This window comes from Phoenix dactylifera, chromosome 2, assembly GCF_051530095.1.
Source record: "Phoenix dactylifera cultivar Ajwa chromosome 2, Ajwa_hap1_PhDact_Kaust_v1.1, whole genome shotgun sequence".
Taxonomy (NCBI): Eukaryota; Viridiplantae; Streptophyta; class Magnoliopsida; order Arecales; family Arecaceae; genus Phoenix; species Phoenix dactylifera.
The window spans coordinates 2,420,612-2,441,776 of record NC_143191.1 but is presented as its reverse complement, the minus strand read 5'-3'; the positions used below and the strand labels follow the sequence as shown (position 1 = coordinate 2,441,776).

The following is a 21,165-nucleotide window of genomic DNA, read 5'->3' as shown; positions in this document are numbered from 1 at the left end:
GTTAAGATATCATATCAAGAGCAGGACATCCATGTGATATGGGGGAAAAGTTAACTTTGATGTACAAGCACAGCAAAAAGGAGCTTTAAACTACAGCAACATCAGCTAAGTCCATCATCATGTGGCTTAGAATATAGATAACATCAGTTGGTCCTAGAGTAGCATGCTTGCTTATTACAATCCATGTCTTATAAAAGTACACATAAAAGCATCAAAGTCTGTAAATGTAAAACAAGAGCGAGTGGGAGATAGATAGATAGACAGACAGATAGATAGACAAATAAAGATAGAGAGACAGACAGATGGAGAGAGACAGATAGAGAGCGAGAGATGACTCTTGGATCTAACCATGGTAGTGTTGGAGGTGCTAGAGGAGGTGGGACCCAAGAGACCAAAAATATCTCCCTGGGGTCTTGTTAATGAGGAACAGTTAGGGGTGGTTGGAACTTCAAAGCCATCAATGAAGTTCATCTGAAGTTGGTGGCAGGAGGTAGCGCTAAATGCCAAAAACAAACATTAGCACTCCTCTGATCCAGTCTTGGATTAAGGCTAAAACTCCCCTTGGAGCCTAGCCGCTTCAATGTACAGAATTGGTAACAAAGAGGGTTAGTGAAGGCATCTTACCTTTGCCTAGGTAAGTGAGTGGCTGGTTGCACTAAATTTTTATAAGTGAAGATTAGAAAAGTTGGTAGGTTGAGTGAGGAAGGAGGTTCTGAAGGTTGGAGAAGGGTCATAATTCACTAGGTTAAGAATTACTTCAGCCTGTCCAAGGCTAAGATTAGAGCTAGCATGGACTAGGGCTTGCCTTTGCCCTAGGGTTTGGCCAAATGCATCTTTCCTTCTTGAGGGATTTGACCCATTGGATGATGATGCCACACTTGCTTATTAGGTTATTTTTTTTTCACAATGCTGAGTCCCAGTTGGGTTGGTGTTACCTAAGCCCTCCTTGGGCTAGGCTTCACTGTCCAAGTCTTCTTTATCCCAGAGCCTCCTTGGCCTTGGGTTGAGTCCAAGTTGGGTTTTGTTTTAACTCAAAATCCTCCTTGGGCTAGGGTTAGAAGGTTTCCTGCGCATGGAGTGCCATAGCTGGTGAATGGTGTCATTTCAACACAACCCCACCCTGGGTTGTAGGTGCTTTGAGCCCATCCCTAGGGCTACAGCAAGATGGGAATTCTTCGGCCACCATTTAAACAAGTGGGACTTGGGACACTTCTCCAAACTTGGAAGTGGTTCTTTTTAGTCCCCCTGGGGACTAAATTTGAAGGGATGACCCTGAGGTCTAAAGTTTGTGTTAGAGATGGAAACAAGGGCAGACAAGCACAGGGAAGGAGCACGAAGAAAAGAGAAGGATGACGGAGATGGGATAATAAAACCATGGTTAAGCCAAGGATTGCTCAGGTGCTGTTGATGCGGTGAAGTGAGCAGGGATGAGTCTGTAAGGATGGGCAGCTGGAGTTGGCAGAGTTGGAGCTGAGAGAGCCATAGTCATGCCTGTTTTAAGGGAAAACACACTGTTAAAGATATTAGTACCACAAATATCAGATAGTTTGAGCCGCAATAGGCATCAAATTAAAAGGCATGCATGCATGCAAAGCATGATCGTATCTGTATGCAGTGCAATGCTTCAATAATTTTGTGCCTTAGAACTATAGGAAACCTTAGAGCCTATTTCTTTAAATTTCCCATCGAACAAGTTCTACGAGAATGCATGATAATGTGATTACTTGAACAAATAACGTACTTTCAGTAGAATAACATAGTTCTGTTTGCTTCGAAAAGAAAGATTAAAAAAAAGTTAATGCTATATCCAATATCATCACTGCAATAATACTAACATATTCCGAGCAAACGATCGAGAAAAGGAAAACAGAAACTGTAAATGTTTGCTTCCAAATTTCAAGCATTTTAATAGACTGAAAATCTGAAATCCGAAACAAAAATCTTTTTTTTTTTTAACAAAAGGAAAGAAAGCTGAAAAGATATTTATTCAGTCTTGTGAAGAATGTTTTACAGGCCTATTCATGAATGCGCAATCTAAAACTAACGATCTTTCAACAAAACAATCAACATGAAAAAGCATGACATCGAAAAAAAAAAATGAAAACTTCTTCATAAGATGATAACATAGGAATTTGTTCAAGATCGCAAATCATCTCTAACAATATGAAGTTGGAATTCTACCTGCTTGTGCCGAGGGGGTCGGTGCAATGGATAGCGGGCCTCCATAATGTTGTGTTAGCCCAGTCAACCCTGCAGTTGAGGCCACTCCAGAGTAGTGGAACATCTGAGGATACTGCATGCCATAGCCATGTCCACTGCCGTATGTGGCTGGAGACCCACCTCCCTGACCAAACTGGAAGTAAGGGTAGAAGCCAGCAGTTCCAGTCACCATCCCAGACCCCCCTCCATAAATTGGATACTGGGCAGCTGCCCCTCCATACAAATTGTAATAATTCTGTCCATGCGAGGGACCAGACAAAAGTTCAGAAACAATTCCACCTATGTTCTATAATTAACGAACGATTCGACGCTGTTAATGAGCAATAGAAACAAACATTAGATGACGAATAATTCGAACGCAACGATCGATCATAAATAACTTGTGAGTAATCATAGAATTAGTAAACCATTTTTTTGCTCATTAGATTTACTGTACTATTAGAAAGTCTGCCCATCATTTAAGAACTTTCAAAATGATTAGGTAATGTTATGACCAAAGAACTCATCTTTTAACCACAATCACTATTATGAAAACAAGAAACACTTAACTGATGAAGCTCATCTCATACACAGGTCAAGTGTAGCTTAGCCAAAGTGTCCTTGCGATCGATTCGGTGCATTACAGTGCATCATGACCTACATTTGGGTCCACATTTTCTGAACCTATGTTGGTGTGGCTCTTTTTCTTTTGTGTCAAGGGACCATGCATGCATGTCTGGTAGTTGGATTTGGATAGAACGGGGCGAAACCATGTGCACCCTCACCTTTAATGGGCAACATATATAGACCCGGGAGAACAAGTTTGGACAGACCCGGGCCCAGATCATGTGCACCCGTACAAGGTAGCCTAACCATTGGATGATGCTTGTGGATAAATGGTACGCATATCCTTTTGGGAGTGACAATTCTCCAGTGCATGTAATAAATTTAGCTGTAAACATGGCAGTGTAGAAGCTGGACCCTAGTTTCTTCCAATGGTTGGTTGGTGGTTCTGAAGAGCCCCTCCATCAACTCTCAGATTCATATTCCAATGGTAGGATGCTGTATATATATATATATATATATATATGTGCCTGTATAGCTGTAGTTTTAAAGCTACATCAAAGTTATCTTGATAAAATTTAATTTGGAATATACTATTATTATTCTTTAATACATTAAACAGGTAAGGATGTTGTCAGAAATGAATTATGATCCAGTAGTTGTATGATCAACAAGTTCCAATATCATCGCTCGTAATTGTCTGGTGATCGCTATCTTTTTCTGTTAGAAATTCATGTCTTCACCAGTCTGATATGACAATCAACATGTACATTTAAAATAACATCCATCATATGTTTAGTTTGCAGTCCTTTTCATATGTTTTGGTTGAAATGAGGGTAGTGATCCCTGTCGTTGGAATTATTGGATGGTTGCTTGGAATGTAAGTCGCAAGCATGTCTAATTAATTTTTCTGAAAAGTTTAGTTTCTCTTCTTGTTTTATGAGAATAATGCATTAAAAAAATTTCTTAAGACAATGTCCGAAGTTTTTGTAATTCCATACTCATGCTTCTCTATTTTAGTTATATTATAGCTCTTCAAAAGAAAGGTTTAATTTTGCAGGAGGAGAGGTTTGTTTCCTTAGAAAAAGCGAGTTACTAGAAATTATATTAAGTCAGACGAAGAGAAACCATTAACTTAAATAATCTTCAAATAATTTTTTTCCAAATCCAAGTTCTATTTGTTTTAGCTAACAAAATACATCAAATTTCAAACACCTTGCCGCATTGCTGCTTAAACTTTTCTGCTATCTATGCTGGTATTGGAATTCTCAAGGCCATGGAACAGCTAGTCGGCACTTCTACTTTAGCCTAGAATTAGGTATTACTTAACCAGAAAATAATCAAAATTTTGATAAATATTTGCATATATTTTTTATTTTTTTAAAATTATATGATTAGCTCATACTATAAATGCCTTTATCACATGTGATATATTAATATAATAGATATGTGCACTAAATACGCATAGCTAATCTTAGATACATACACTTATTTTGTGCCCACGTATTAAAAAGAAAAAGTTGTTTGAAGAGAAAAGGTTAAAAATTAAAAGATCAGAAGGGAAAAGATATATAGTATATTATCATTTTGAACACGCAGAGAAGGGGAGAGAGAGAGAGAGATAGTATTATCAATATGCTTGATTTTTCTAATATATATATGTATATATATATATAAGGAAAACAAACAACAGAACTAGAGAGGATAGCAGACCTGTAGATTCTTCATATTCATTCAGTTAACAATTAATGCATTAAGAAGGGCAAATGGGAGGAAAGAAATAGAACAAACCATGGGGTAAGCGTATTCTGCGGAGTATGGAGAGTACCTGAAATTTGTATGGTAAGAAAACTGAAGGTTAGAAGTTTGCGTAGGTGCATGCCATCATATGCATGAAGATAGATGAGTGTGCATGATCCATGAAGGTTAAGGAAGGTAGTGCATCAAATTAAGATGCTCATGCACATGTATCGGGCTTCGTTGATGTTGTTGTTGCTTGTTGTGTGCGTGCGAGAGAGAGAGAGAGAGAGAGAGCACCAATGCTAGCTCATACATTCTTGACTGCTTCGTGAGATTACGGCATAGATAAAATGAGATTACGGTATGTGTTATGTGTGTGTGAATGAGTGAGAGAGAGAGAGAGAGAAGGAAAGCATTCAAAGTCGTCTATGATGGATATAACTGTGCCCAAACTTATGGCAGCTTTAGAGAGAGAGAGAGAGAGTCACTGTGGTCATGTGTCATGGCTACAATTGGACCATCACCATGATGATGATGTACCATATGCAGTGTGGCATCCAAAGGCATGTGTATGTGCACGTGCAATGCATGTGCCTCTTTCTCTATACTTGTTCAGTTCCTTGAATCCGGAGAGCTTACCCATAGACATTATACGGGATTCCTTGCTGTATGGCATAATGAGGGAAGGTGGCAGGAGAAGGAAAGACAGTTCCCATCCCACCTTGAAGCCCAGTATGAAAAGATTTCGTCGCCCTAAACCTCCTGCTTCCCCCTGGAAGTTTGATTAATTTTAATACATTACAAACTAACCAAAACATGGCATTAACATATATAATCATGATAACAGCTTTTTTCTTGTGGCTAAAAAGCCGACTGCAGCAACAAGTTTGAATACTTAAAACCAGTCATGAAGGAGAGTACACTTTTGTTCAGAAAGAAATACTTCTATACTACTACTTGCAGTACGAGTATATCCTATTGCCCCAAATGAATTATGAATTCCTAGGATAACTAACATCTTGTACCATGCTCACCTCATCCACTTTTCTTAAAAGAAGATTAATTCTTTTGAGACAACTGTTTCTTATTACTGTAACCCCAGGCTTGTGGTTGGGTTTCACTTAGGAATTTATATACAACATTTTTCTAAAAAAAAATAAAATAACTCGATCACCTTAAAGAACAATGCACATCTCCCACACCATGGATCCATACAATAATTTATGTCTGATTGGAGAAAAAAAGCTCAATTTTGCTAACGTTAGATCGACCGCAAGTGAATCCACAAGTCATACTCATATGCTGTGCAAAGTTCTTTAGTTAGGATCAAAGATAACATCTAATGATCGAAGAAGCGAAAGAAGTCTATACACATGGCTTAATTTGGTAATAGTGTGCAATTAAACTCCTCCTAAGATGATGGATATCACCTGCCCCTAACATCGTGAAACCATGATTATGCTACTAGAATTATGAATAATTTAGATCTTTACTTGTTTCCGCCATTAGAGTCAGAAAAGAAGCTAATTAAAGAGAGCGATGGAATTACATTAGATGAAAAACATAGGCTAAGCTTAAAGAATATATATTAGCAAAAGATGATAGCGGTCCTCATACCATGTTGGGGCGTTGTAGGCCTAGATCTCTGAACACCTAGAGAAGCAAGGTTGCAATTAGCCCTCCTCCCATCGATCACCGGCGAGGGATCAACACAAGCTCTCATTGCAGCCTCAGGCTCACGGAATGTTACCTGCAATATAAATTGCAAAGAAATATATGAAAACTAAGAAAGGATTAAGCCATTAATTGATGTAAACAAAGAATATTGGAACAGACAACAATGGAAAAAGAAGAAGGTTTTTCTATTTTTTTTAAAATATCAATATCTAGTATTAGATCTTGATTCCATGATGAACAAATTTTCCTCGAGTTATTGAATAAAGTCTTGGATCTTCTGAAAACGGGGGTGGACAAATTAGATCAAAATAATGGAACAACAAGCCAAAATATATAAAAGCAACATAAAAGCAGAAGAATAATAGCACATGGATACAATAAAAGGAGATAACATCGATCATATGCGGCCGGAAAAAAGGTAAATAATAGTTCAGGGAAAGGGGAGCGAGCACTCACAAATCCATATCCTTTGGATCTCCCGGTGTTCTTGTCCGTGATCACCACAGCCTCCAAGATCTCTCCAAACTGCTCAAAATACTTCCTCATGGTCTCTCTTTGGGTCTCCCAAGCTAACCCCCCAACAAAGACTTTGGTGTAAGTGGTGTCTCCAAACTGCCCTGCTAAGTTTGGTGGAGTCATCCTCAAATCCAGAGAAGCCTTATCTCCTCTCAATCTCTCCCACCTCTCTCCCCTACCCTCCCTCCTATCTTTCCTCCAAAGCTGGCAATCTCTTCAAGGCCTAGACAACAGGTGCAGCAAGCGATCCGGATGGAGAAAGATGACGAGAGAGACCGATTAGAAGAGGAGTTTCTCCAAGTTTTGAGGTGAATTTGGCCGAGGATAGGGACTAAGGAGGGAGAGAGAAGAGAGGAAGGGAGGGAAGAAAAGCTAAAGGCAAGGAAAGGGAGAGACCATAGGGCATAGCTCATATGACATTATATATACTCCCTTGGTGCTGCAGCTATCACTCATCATCCTTGTCCTATTGTCCAACCTTGTTGATATAATATTGTGGTCCAAACAATAAATATCGAGTGGGAAAACAACCATGTTGACTAACTTGCCCTTCAGTCTTCCCGACGATTTACGATATTACCAGAGCATGACGGCAACATGTCCTCGTCCATGGAGTGGCAAAAACGGAACGGGGAGATACGAACGGGGGCGTTAGGAGGCCACGGGAGAGTTCGACTGGAGAAAAGTGCCGATCCGAATCTTTTATGCATAAACTATGGATTTGGAGCAGCCCAATCTAGGTGCTTTGCAAAAGCTACATGGTTGTTATTAGTGTTAGGCTATGATCACCATCAGGTGAAGTTACATAACTTCAAATAGTGCAACAAGTGGGCCGGGTCGAGTTCGGTTTGCATCTGGCTTAACCGAAAATGAGTTCGATCCAAAATAGCTTGGGGTCTAATTCATGCACGAGCTAGATTTATCCATCACTAATTGAATGCATCGGTTCTAGGTCAGGCTGGAGTCGAGTCCGAGATTTATACTTAAATTCTTTTTTGGTCCTCGATCGGAAAAGATCTAAGCAAGATCCATTTAGCTCTATTGCGAGATCCATACCTACATTGTTTGGACGTTAAGTAGATGTTAATTCGAGATCCATGCGTCAAACTATGGATTTAATCAAGCAATCAGGTTGGAACTAAGTTGGATTGGATATGGGTGAGATCCAGGGTTTTTTTTTGACCCACCTGCATTCTTCCTCTTTAGCATGTGGGGACTGCTAGGTGAGTATGATGAGCATAGAGGCTAGGCTGGCAGCAGGTACATGATGTCCTGTCATGATAGAATGGATGTTCATGTTAGCCCTCTCAAGTCTGACAGCTGTTCCACTGATCACTCACAAATCTTGAGCTACATGAACTTGGATTCACCCACACCTCATTACTTTGGCTGCAATAATGGAAATAGATAGATTGTTTTGTTGGTATCTGACCAAATTTGGCCATCAAATTTATCAGTAACTACAGCAAGAATAAAACAAGCAAGTTACTTCCTTTGGGATCTCATATATATAGAGTTATCTTCACCAAAAATTGAATAGAAAAAAAAAAAGGAAGACTGGCAAAAGCTCTACTAGTGTAACAGAAGAATCTCAGGTAAAAGGACCCTGCTAATGATGATGTAGAGCCTTCCCATAGGCTACCACCATATCTACTGCCAGAGTGAAGCATAACAAGTAATATCTCTCATTAACTATATGAGATTCCTTTTTTTTTTTTTAAGGTGAAACATATGTGCTACTAATTATATAGTATCATATCGGCTATGCTTAAGTGAGTATTAAATGTTTGATAGTTGAGTATTAATTATCTTACTATATGGATTTTTTTAAAAAAAATTAAGATAATCCTATAACTTTGCTTTTTGGCAAAGTTCAATTAATGCTATCAAGATCTTCCTTGCATGTTGAAAAAAAAATAGAAAATATCTTACAAATGGTGACAATCGGCTACATTGATTTTATTTTATAAGAACTCAAACCCATATATTTGCTAAATAAAAGAACTTAGGGTCTTTAATTAACTGCTGTAAGATTCAGATTTAAGTTTGAAAGACAAGTTGGAGTTCGAGGCAATAGGGTTTGACTAGTAGGAGGGTGGAAAGTGGAGACAAGATGAGTGTGACTGAGTGGTTGAATTATGAGCGTACAAGCAGTTGGTGACTGTGTGAAAATGGTGCTGAATGTTGAATACAGGGTGACTACACAATTTGTCATTGTAGGAGGAAGAGTGAGCCCTTCTCATTCTAGAGAGAGGTTTCTTGCCTCACTAATTGCCACTATTTTCTCTCTCTCTCTCTCTCTCTCCAACCACCACCCATCTGGCCAACCTTCCTTGACCGAAAGAAGAGAACCAATGGTTTACATATTCATATATATCTCTCAATTCATATAGCTTAGCAAGCTTTTGTCTACTTCTTCATCTCGTAATTTTTTTTGATACTTTTTTAGAGTAAGCATTCAATTTTAAAACTTATTAGATGTCATTTGTATGATTTAGCTCCAAATATTCACATCAAATTAATACAAATATTCAATTCATCAGCCTCTGTATTATCATCTCCTTTTCTCCTAAAATTTTCAATAATATAAACTTTAGCTATCATCTTTACAGAAGCTTTTTCTCATATTTTTCCTTACATCCCTATACCATCATGAAGTAAAATGCCGATATCGCAATGAAATTACTGTTTTGTGCAGCATCGTGCTGCATTTTACTTGAAAGCTATGCTAAGAAATTAGTAAGATCTATGTAAAACTCAAGAAATTTCTCTTGGCTTGCAACTAATCTAAATCAAACTTGCACATCTTAAAAACTAATAGTTATATAATGTTCTGTCACACTACCACCAGATAACAAGATCATATGTTCTCTCTCTCTCTCTTTTTTATATTTTAATTAATATCTTTAATAGCCTAGGAAATTAAAAAAAATATCTTTTTAGCCACCTAGAGTGAAAGCCACCATTCGTTCTCCATGTGTTCGGTTGCTCATTAAATAGATTTAATTTTAATGTCAGGCGTAAAGAATGTGAAATGGTGGTGGGAATCAATTGAGGTCAAATATTCCTTCTTTGGTTTTTTTTTTTCTTGAATGATTTGGATTTTTATTACTTAATTAATCTCGTCAGAAGTCCGCTGTCGACGACGACCAGTTTGGCGGCGGGTGTAGTAGTTTATTAATTTAGTTGTGGGCAAAATAGTCATTTGGTCAAAGTTAGGCAGTTTCTTAAGCCCGGGACTCATTTTTTTCTGACCAAAAGGCGGGAAGCTGTTCCCGTAGGCTAAGGTCTTGACGTGTTTATCCAATCACAGTAGATGATTTTTTTTTTCTTTTTGGAAGATAAAGAAGACCAGCTTGCACTATTTAAAGATGCATCACAGGATTTTTAATTTCTACTAAGTTGAGAAGTGGAAGTGTAAAACTATTAGAGTATGAGCTGTTGGTAATATTTTACAAACCAAAATGCTATATCTTTTCAGTAAATAAATAAACAATCATATTATAATTTAGATGAGCACATATTCTACTATTTTATGAATTGTATAGTTTGTTGCATGTCAAAGCAATTGAATAGTTTATATACCAAAAAGAAAAAAAAAGTGCAATTGGATAAATCAGGATTTAAGGAGTCATAAAATATTTTTTTTCATGTATATGCTCCAAAATATATAAAATTATATGAATACTCTCATAAAATTGCTAGTTGCATATCTACCCTCATATATAAAATACTTATTTTGCACGTATAGTCTTTTTTTTCTTTTTTTTTATATATACCCATAACATCTAATATCGTTAAAAATAATGATTTAAATTCGAGGAAAAAAAGAGCAACTTTATAAGAATACACATGCAAATAGCAACTTTGTAAGAATATTCATGCAATTACGCATATTTAGGAGGGCATACATTTAAAAAAATCTAATAAAAATAATCAAAATTTAGTAACAATAATTCAGTTATTCTTAATAAAATAAGGTGGCAAAAAATATGAATATTATCATGTCACATGATCTCATGTTAATATCAACTCTTACAGAATGACTTATGCTATTTTTACAAAATTCTCACCTAAAAAACAAACTACTCAATATTTACAAATTACTAAAAAATATATAACCAATCTAAGCATTTATAATTAATTTAAATTTGATATGCTTTAATATTTTAAAAATAATGAAGAATATATAGATGCCATGTAATAAATAATAATAATTATATCGAAATCAAATAGAAAATAGCATTACCAAAATGATCACCTAATATTTCTATTTGACTGAGACATAATCTTAAAATAGAAAATCGACAATGTGACTCAATCCTTTTTTGACTTGTCGATCCAACTGAATTATAAAAGACTAAACAAGTTTCAGACGAGTTTTGATTTTTTTAATAAATTTTTTAAATGCATACTCTTCTAAATGTGAGAAATTATATGAATATTCTTGCAAAGTTGCTATTTGTGTGTATACCCTTATAACTTTTTTTTTGCAAATCTACCCATAAGGATATTTCATTTATTTTAGTTTTAAATTATTTATTTTTTAATGACGTTAGATGGTATGGATATATATGTAAAAAAAAAGAAGGATAAACATGCAAATAAAAATTTTATGAGGGTATTAATGCATTTTTATATATTTAGGAGGGTATACATATAAAAAAAACTTAATTATTATAAAATTATCCCATCAGCAACCACATATTATAACCTTCATATAAAATACTCTATGTTAGTCCTCTAAAAATTGGACTTTTGCATTTTTTTTTAAAATAAACAATGATATTACAACCATCCAAGATTAAATTTGGAATCTTTCTACTAAATAAGAAGGCACCAACCTAACCCTAATTTTTTTTTTTTTTTTGTACAAAAGGAGGCAAAACCTGAAAATTAATATCTTACAAACTGATACTTCAAGTTTAAGGTAGCAAAATATACCAGATTGCCCAAGGAAGACGGTCCCCATCCTGCAGCACAATATCAAAGTCCTATGCATGCTTGGCCATCCAGTCTACCGTCTAGTTAGCTTCCCGGTAAATATGAGTGAAGATAAAAACTGGGCAACTCCTTTTCCATTGCCAAATATCCTTAAGAAGTAACAGCTCTGCACATTTGTAAGATGAAGAGTTATTAATTCATCCTATAACTGTAGTTGAATCTTTCTCAAACCAGATCTGATCTACATGAAACTGAAGTACTGCTTGTCGAAGTTCAGCCTATTCTTCCGCACGCTCTATCATTGGCACTATGCATGGATTTAGCGTGAATCTCACTGCCTTTAACAGAGTATACCCTGTGCAGCAACTGCTGAATGATTATTAGATAAAGAGACATCAAGATTCATCTTTATAAAGAGGGATCCAACAGGGGGAAAAAAAAAAAAAAAGGCTGAAGAGGAAGTCCCTAAATGTTGTTCCCCAACAATACAAACTTGAGATGGCACAGACCAAACAATTTCCACTGATTGGCCAACAGTAGCAGAACTCAGAAATAGCAAAGCTGCTCTGCTTTGGTACTGCCAGCCCCTAAATAGTCGGATCCAGTTTTTTTAGAACAGCCCTGTATATATAGTTCTTTTACTTGATGAAGAAGAATGGAGAATCTGGGATTGTCCGGCCATGACGTGACCCTGAATAGTTCCAATCATCCGTCGTAATGGAAGTGAGAAAGGTTGACGTTTAGACAGGGAATCTAAAGGACTGAAAGCAGAAGCCAAGCGCATGGGCGAGGGGTATGAGGCCCAAGAGTGGCAGCGTCGGGGAGCGACGTGAGGTGATCGCTGATCCACGACAGCGTCCTTGTCCTTAATAGTGAGAGAATAGGGGAGACATACATGAACAGCCGTACCGTCCAAATTAAGTGTCATATGATATTATTATATCACTGCTGTCAAGAACGGCTGTTTGCACAATTATGAGTTGATAAATTATTCCAAACAAAGAACTCAGGATTGTGCGAATGTTGGGCCAGTGGGTTCAAGTCTCATATATTATAACAAAATCTTGTGAAAAACAGATAGAGAAACATATGCAAAGGTCTATATTTGGTTGGGGGAGTTAAAGATTTGAATCTTAAATTTCGTATCTTTGTAATCTTTGCATTTTTATCATCTCAACTTAGTAATATTTTAGTGGTATTAGGTAATTACTAATTAAAAAAGCAGTAAATATCGCATACATAATAGCCTCTAGCTACTAGGTTACATAATTGTGCACTAGGAATTTGCACTGTATTTTTTTGTTTGTGTGCGCGTACGTGCATGAAAGAAAGATAATTAACTTCACTTAATTTTTACTTTAATGTAAAAAAAAAAACACAAAAGGGTCTACCAGAATAGGGAGGAGAAGAAAACTATAAAAATTTAGAGGTGGCAATCAGATCGGCTCAAACAAGAAACAGAACGGGTCAGAAATATGATAGATCAAAAATTTGTCTATCCAAGCTCAACTTATTTGCTGTACAGATCAAAAATTTAAATCAAATATGACCATTTTATTAAATATATAATCTAGCTTAATTTACAATAAGTTGAAATAAATTAAACGGATATGCATTGCCATCCCATAATTTATTCTCCTACTAACCTTACAGTTTAAAATTTTATAGGAAAAATCATCTTTTGACCTCTTAGCTTTTTATCATGCCCTTTAAGATAGTTAAATAATCCAATATATCCAATATCATCAACATGTGATATATCTGCTATAGAATTTTTTTTTTTTTGGATCTTTTCTAATTTCTAGCAAATTAATTACTTACCTCACATTCCAATAATCAATGTATTTTAAGCCAATTATGGCACAATGAAATACCAATTTAGTCAAATTTAAAATATGTTTCGGTTGGTTTCATAATTTAGAGATAATACTTATACAATCAATTGTGCTTGTATTTTCCCATCAAAAAAATTTACTTGCATGCTACCAAAATTATTTCCATCACTAACAAATTCTGCAAGCAAATTTTTTTTGATGGAAATAGATGACCGGTCGACGTTGATGCAAGCCATCATCATACTCAGAACAATGCTGGTGAGTGCCTGACTTGCAGGTTTGCACGTAGCCGGCAATCATACTGGTTCATGATACGATATTTCTTTTGGGCATTGCTCAAAGAGCGAATAATGCCAAGGAAACGTTGGTTGCTCTCAGGGCTCGTTTGGTTTGCGGAAAGCATTTTTCCTCCTAGGAATTATATTTCTAGAAAACAAATTCATAGGAAGAGGATGCTTATAAAAGTACTTTTGGCATATTTGGTTGACCATGGAAAAGTGACAAATTTATAAAGTGCTTATGTTTGGTTGGCCATCTATTTTCATGGGAAAGTTATGTATAATTTCTATTATGCCCTTAATAAAAATTAGGTCTTTAATGCTTCTTTAATACTTCTTTAATGCTGAATGGACTTTTTAAAAAAATAATAAAAATAAAGTGATTCGCGCCTCATGGGAAAGTAACTTTTCCATGTTTCTCATGGAAAAGACTTTTCCATGAAATGTGGAAATCATATTCCCATGAGAATACAATTTTTCCGTCTCTCTCCTTTGAAAACTCCAACCAAATAAAAGGCATCTCATTACTTTTCCGTTGACCACATTTTTTCCCTTTTTTTTTTCCGCGAACCAAACGAGCCCTTAGTGGGCATGCTGTCAAGGATCTTTTAAGCCTTCCCTACGATGAAGCCGGAATCAGCTTCGATAGTGTGCTTGATCAAAGCGGTCTTGCGTAGATGTCAAATTAATCTAAATCTGACTGCCATAACTCATGCATTCGCCTGCTCTCCTTGCTTTTAAAGCGATGGCTTTGACGTAACACAAGCATTGAGAAGGCAGGCAAAGGTGAAGCTGTAGGGATATGCACCACTCTCATGTGCTTCGTAAGCTAGAACAAGATGGCGGAGCCAGCGTCCATGGGGAGGGGCATGAGGGGAAGACGCTTCTGCAACCAGCATTGCATTGGAAAAAGCTCAATGGCAGCGGAAAATCCGAGGAAGGAGAGGAGTTGGTTGTTGAGAGTGGAGTCCTTGGAGCCCTTGACATGATCGAGAGCAGGGAGAAGTCGAAGTCAGCTCAGCCATCGAAATGAGCACGAAACGAGATGGTGGAGCTGGCGTACTCCTCTCTCCAGGAAGAATAGGAACAAGAGGGGAGCGAGGAAGACGAATAAAATATGAAAGTGATGATCGAGACATTTTGGTCGTTTATGGATTGGCTGTACGCCAACCACGTCTCAGAGGAAATGCAATGCCACTCGAAGATGCATTAAAATTCTTTAGAAAAATGCAGGGGTTTTCGTGCATGCAACGTAGCCAAAGTTGACGTAAATTTTCTCAATTTTACGTAGCAGCTGGAATAGAAAGCAAGTTAACTAATTAACGCAAACCAAAAAGTTCGTCGGTTGTACCGACTACTATGAACTAAAAAAACAGCATGTACAACCACTGATGTGGACCTCAAAATATTATCTCCGATAGAATTACAAGAAGGAAATAGTAGCTCCAATTCTCTATCCTTAACAGATAAAAAAAGCAATTTAAAAAACTTTACCTAGGGAAAATGGAATACTAGGAGTTTGCATGACAGTATTTTTATCACAAATATAAGATCTAGCCAAGCAGATGATGCTATTAGTAATTAACAGTATAAGGCCAACATGTCTTTTGCCATGGCTATCATGGCATCATCAGCCTTCAGAGGTGTTTCTTTGGCAGGGTACGATCATGTGGGCACCAAAGAAGGATTAATTCTAGCACGGTGCTGCCTTGGACCATGGTTGGTCCTAATGTAGAGGTGGTATATCAGGCTCGAGGACCATGCATGGCTGCCCGCAATAAAGAGTTTCGGTGTGGTCCATTTATATACACTGTCCACATCACTACGTACGCACGATGACTTCTTTTAGGCATTACTTGGGCGTGGTGTTACGTGTAAGTGGATGATTGCTTGGGCTCCTTGTTTTAATTCTTTTAAGCGAGATGCAAATGGGCAGTGGGAGGTTTAGGAATATATTACGAAGATATAGATATAATAGGATGGCTTCGTAAATAAACAGGAACTTTTACCTTTTTCTAAGATCTCATATCGATATATATATATATATATATATATATATATATATATATATATATATATATATATATACCTACGTGTTGCCACCTGCTCATGCTTCTCAATCATGCAATTAATAAACATTCAGCAGTTGCTTCCCTCAAGTGTTCATCTTGCGTATACGTACGTGGCGACGTCTAGGTTTTCTTTAGTGCCCTGATGACCATCATCAAGAAAATAAAGGGATGAAAGAATAATTCTTGTATGTCCTAAATATATATCATCTAGTAGTCTGCAGTGCTGTAGTTTTGCAGCACCGCAGACTACTAGATGATATATTCTCTTATTATAATTCTTGAAAGAAAATATTCTCTTATTATAATGAACTAGATTTTAAGTTGCCTAATAGAGAAAAAGGGTCCAATATGTCTATTGAAATTCAGAGTTTTTGCTCGTTAAGCTCGGAAGCTTGTTAATTAAAATGACGATATAAAATTATCCAGCTAACCAGCTAAACACTATTCAAAAAGTGATGAATAAACTTATTCGATTAATGGATAAAAAGGGAACTTAATCAGGTTAAACTTATTTCTGGAGAGGTGAAATTAATAATGTTAACCATCCAAGACCTTTTCTCCCTGTATACTTTTTTCTTTTACCACAACTTTATCCCAATGACCATGGGAGCTAGTAGGAACTAAACAGTAAATAAATTTTTTCACTGGTTAGGTTATTTATACGGTTCGCAAGCCATTCAGCTTGAGTCCCCGACCACCAAGAAATAGTCCGTTTAAACTGTTAACGGTTGAGATCTGCTGGCCCACGGGAATCCAAGCACAGTGCTTGTACATGGGAACGATGGTGTAGCAGAACATGGGTGCACAGGGCCAAACTGGGGACCCCAGGGAGGGTGAGGGTGACGATACTGCATGCGCATGGGGTCTACACGCAACTCAACCTTTTGCACCCCCGCAGCCATGCATTCCCATGATATCCGGCCGGCCATGTCCTCCTTTCCCGGCGCAAAAGCCACCGCCCAACTGCCGTCCACCGGGCCGCCACCACGTGCGGCGTACCATCCACCGCATGCGGCGACGACGACGGTGGTCCTAAATTCATCTTCGCCCGTTTGCATGCGCGCATCTCGGGGCGTCAAAGATTCTTGGGGGCTGGTTTCTATATATATATATATATAATATCATGCGGCAGGGTAGCTGAGCTAGTTGATGGGAATTTCTAGGCACAAGAGAGGGTTGCAGAGAGGCGTTCCTAAAGCTAGAAAACATTTATGTGGAGGAAAGCTGCTACTATGGTACTGTTGTTTAGAGAATTAGAGGCAGCAGCTGTGACAAAGAGCTTCACGGTGTGCAGGCTGCTGAAACTGTAACACGCCAGAACACTGTGCTTGCTGGAGAGATTTAGAAGAAGAAGAAGAATGACAGTTATCTGCTTGAGTGCACAAGAATATAGGTCAGAAATGCAGTTGAAGATCGAGAGTTAAGGTCCTAAAGTGAGAGAAAATCTAATAAAATAAACATTTTATCTTTACTAAAATCCCAAAACGAGAAGGTCAAAAGAATTAAGACGAAATTAGTGCTGCAGAGGAGTCGGCGAGCTACATTTTGTTCGCCTATATGTATTCCTTTCAATCTATATAAAGTTGTTCAACCGGAGTAGTTGAACAATTTCACTCTAGTTTGTCCTTTCATATTTGCCCCAGTATTATGTTGCTTATTCCATTAAGTTTAATCTTGAAATAAAACATGGTGTTAAAATGAGGCATGCTTGAGTTTTTTTTTTTTTTTTTTGTAGGCATCCTATTGTTGTACATAATTCAGGCACTAATCGTTAACATGATTGGAGAATTCTCTTGAAAACGAACTCCTTGTTAGTTGCGTATTAGAGCAAAATTGTGTGTTCTCATGTGCTTGTAATATTAAAGAATCTTTGTCACTTCTAGTTAATTTTAAAATATTTCCAAGAACGATTCGCTTTATTTCCGTATTCACAAAAAGGAAAGTGTTCTTTTTTTCCCTAGTACTTGTTCTTTATAAATTTGCTACAATATCTTTTTTTTTTTTTTTGGGGGGGGGGGGGGGGGGGAATTAATTAGATGGCAGAAAGTTTAAATTAACAAAAATCAAGGAGCGAGCGAGACTGAATCTATTCCACTAGCATCTAATATCTAATGATTTCACCGACTAAATTAGCCCCTTCCTCGTGTTTTCTTATAATTAATTAAGAACATTGTTTATATGTTCAATGACTTCTATATTACGTGCATCCATTACTAATATGTTGCATCAACTAAGATAAATGTGTGCGCCCTTTTGAGATCAAGGTTGGTGTAGTGAAGTCCAAAATAGACCATTTATTATTAAAAAAAATATCAATATGACAATAAAGGTATTTTTTTTTATTTGCAAAGTCTCTTTAATCTAAGACTACAATTACAATAGATACTTGACTCTCAATATTTGTTGGTGACTAACTCTTGCATTTTGGATCTGAAGTGCCAAACATGTACATAACCTGCTAAAAAATCGTATGATCGTTCGCGCCCATTTCTTCATGTATTTGCTCTGCATCATACATGTAGCATAGGGGTACTCAAAAAACTCCACAAGGGTGCTTCTTCAAGCAGCTCTCTCCTTGGGATTTTTCAATTATTAATTTTGCTAGATGTTACTAATGAAATAACCTAATCCAAATAGCATAATACCCAACATTAGCCTTGCCAGTATTTGAAACTGTGGCCTCAAACATTGAATAGCTTATCATGGACAGTAGAATGTGCTGAAGTTCCACTAGCACATGTGGTCCATGCTAAAGTTCTAACTGTACGATGGATGCTTATAGCTATAGACTTGGTTGGCATTTTTTCCCTTTGAGATGCTTAAACTAATTAGCATTGCATATGATAATTAGAAATAACTAATAATTAAAAAGCTAAGCCTAACTCTCCTCATAAAAGGTGCATGCTTGGATAGATGCCACGTTCCTTATCATCATGAAAATGAAAGACTTTTGCTCATCTTCCTATCGCGCATGTTTGGTACCCCAATGTGACGCTCTCCATTTCGGAGATGAGCGAGAGCTTCCTATTTCCAAGTTGAGCGATGTGGTCAGGTATGCACTACTCTTTGTAATGCAAAATGTTTGATAATTTATGTCAAGATAGGAGTGAACACATGTGGTACCACTTAATTTACATCGGGTATCGGTGTATCTATAAATTGCAGTATAATGCAACAACTTGCAAAATCATAACCTTAGGAGAGCATGACATTCACTTATTTCTATAGCATATCAATTGTGATTGTTATTGGTCTAGTTGAAGTTTGACTACTAGGTTGCTAGTTTAACGATGGCTGTAATTTATTTTCATCCTATGCTAAAATTTTTGGAAGTTCAATGCTTTACTTTTTTTCAAGAATAAAATGTTTTCCAGCATTTAATGTAATTACCTTTGGACTCCATCAAGCTAATGCACTTGCGGTGTCCACTAGTACAATTTCACAAAACAGTTTATGTGAATTACAAAAATCAATCATACAGATTTGTAAGAAATTAACCCCATTATTAGACTAGGCGTTCTTATAAAACTGATGTGAGTTTTGAACACTATTTGCTTGGTTTTGAACATAAATTGTAGAAGACCTTCAACTATTAGTCTTTCCGCATGGTGGCTACGAGGACTATTTTCAAATATCATGGCATTAAATGCCATCAATTAAACATAGCATGGTCGTCATCGTCTTTATTTTCGTACCTTTCCAATATTATCCCTATGCCTTTGCAATATTAGTAGAAGTTGTATTATATAGAAAAATAATCCTAACAGGGGACTCGATTACGGTGACTAAGTAAATTTGCATCGCCGAACGACAGAGCCATGATCACTCCCTACTCAGGGATATCCAGAGCTTGGTGGCCGGTTACAGATTGTTCCAAGTGGCCAATGTGCATCGAGAGGCGAATTAGGCAGTAGACTGGGCTCCAATCGAAAGAAGTTTTATGGACAGAGACTGACTCCGCTCCCCCATACTTATATACTCTTATTTTCTTTGACTCTGATAGTAGAATTCATGCCAGGTTGGCGTGAGTTACCGGGATACCCAATTTTTTTTTTTTTTTTGAAAGAGTAAATTTGTAAAAACAGTTCATCGAATAAGATTAACAAAACTCAGAATACTGGAGAATATATATATATATATTTTTTAAGAGAAGAGGAGGCTGGGCCACCCAATTTATTGAATATGCGAGAGTCCTGGAGAATAACTTAAACAGTAAATCTTGAAGACCAGAAATACTGTCATGACATGCTAAACTTTAATTCCTTATAGTCTCATTGCACACGCTGTCTTGGCCTCTCGAGTCCATTTGGCATCCACCTTCAGGGCCACGGTAGGCTCAACAAGCAGAACAGAAGGGCATTCCTGTTATTCCCTCAAAAGCTGGGGTTAATAGAGCTATTAAGTTTTTTTTTTGTTTACGTACAATTTCTGAGGAGTCGAGGAAGCAGGAAACCTTTTTCTCTTTTCTGTCGTCGTAATTTTTTTTAATATTTTTTAAATGTGTAAAATATCGGTGGCAGCTGTCTCCAACTTGCGTGCTTTTTGACCCGAAAGCGACAGCGGAGCCTCTGATGAACGCAACGTGGGTTCTGAGCCTCCCTCCGCACGCTCGACCCCACCCCGCAACCCACTAACCCTGGCTCGGCTCGGCTCGGCTTAAGAGCCGGACCGTCTCGCCGGCCCTAAAGGGATCGGGACCGTTGCAGCGTTGCACCTTCTCGTGATCGTCAAGTTTTACATCGGACGGTTGTGATGATGGAACAAAAAATTTATGAAGGCCCTTGGATTACATGTCTAAAGCACTATGTGATGTATTATTTTTTTATTTTTTTTAAACGTATCCATATTAGAAATGTCTGCGCCATCTATTATATTTTGTTTAAAAAATTTAGGATTGTTAATAGACACGATGAATCCGAACGGTACTAAAATTGAGAAGGGTCATGATTAGAAATCAGTGTGACATACAAGTTTAGGTTGTAATGTTGGTGGATTTATAAGCAATTATTTTCTTGTTCCATGACATTGAATCCAGAACACTTCCTCCACTTCCTCTCTTTCATGTGAGGTAATTGATATTGACTATCATTTCATATTTAGTCCCTATTGACTACAAATTTAATCCCTACCTCTTGATTTTAATGATCATATAATCTTTATTCCCCAATCTCATACACATTTAAATGTAATCATATGTAGAACAGAAATAACTATGTTCCAGAATAGGGATAAGCATGTGAAAAAAATGTCAATATATGCAAAACAATGGACTAATTTTATTGAAAACTAAACATAAAATGTTGTGTATAATGTAGGGAAAAAAATAAAAAGATCAAGGGT

The 21,165-nt window shown here is 37.1% G+C and overlaps 1 protein-coding gene across 2 annotated transcripts; it reads right to left on the bottom strand.

Annotated features, from left to right (window-relative positions):
- Window positions 1-39: 39 nt before the first annotated feature.
- LOC103716638 (uncharacterized) lies at window positions 40-7,159 on the bottom strand. 2 transcript variants are annotated; one of them, XM_039134025.3, is made up of 6 exons: window positions 6,637-7,159; window positions 6,121-6,253; window positions 5,143-5,275; window positions 4,555-4,591; window positions 2,182-2,455; window positions 40-1,511 (listed from the first exon to the last, which is right to left on the bottom strand). In XM_039134025.3, the coding sequence occupies exons 1-6, from the start codon at window positions 6,817-6,819 to the stop codon at window positions 1,486-1,488; spliced, it is 786 nt and encodes a 261-aa protein (XP_038989953.1). In that variant the 5' UTR covers window positions 6,820-7,159; the 3' UTR covers window positions 40-1,485. The 2 variants fall into 2 exon arrangements, with proteins under 2 accessions (XP_038989953.1, XP_038989947.1); XM_039134019.3 differs by having other exon boundaries at window positions 40-1,491.
- Window positions 7,160-21,165: the final 14,006 nt, after the last annotated feature.

Excerpts from the sequence above, each read along its gene's own strand:
- LOC103716638 (XM_039134019.3), bottom strand. The coding sequence starts at position 6,819 with ATGACTCCACCAAACTTAGCAGGGCAGTTTGGAGACACCACTTACACC. Across the intron at positions 5,276-6,120 it reads GCCTACAACGCCCCAACATG|GGGGAAGCAGGAGGTTTAGG; the intron begins GTATGAGGACCG and ends TCAAACTTCCAG. Across the intron at positions 2,456-4,554 it reads CAGAATACGCTTACCCCATG|AATTATTACAATTTGTATGG; the intron begins GTTTGTTCTATT and ends TCGCATGGACAG.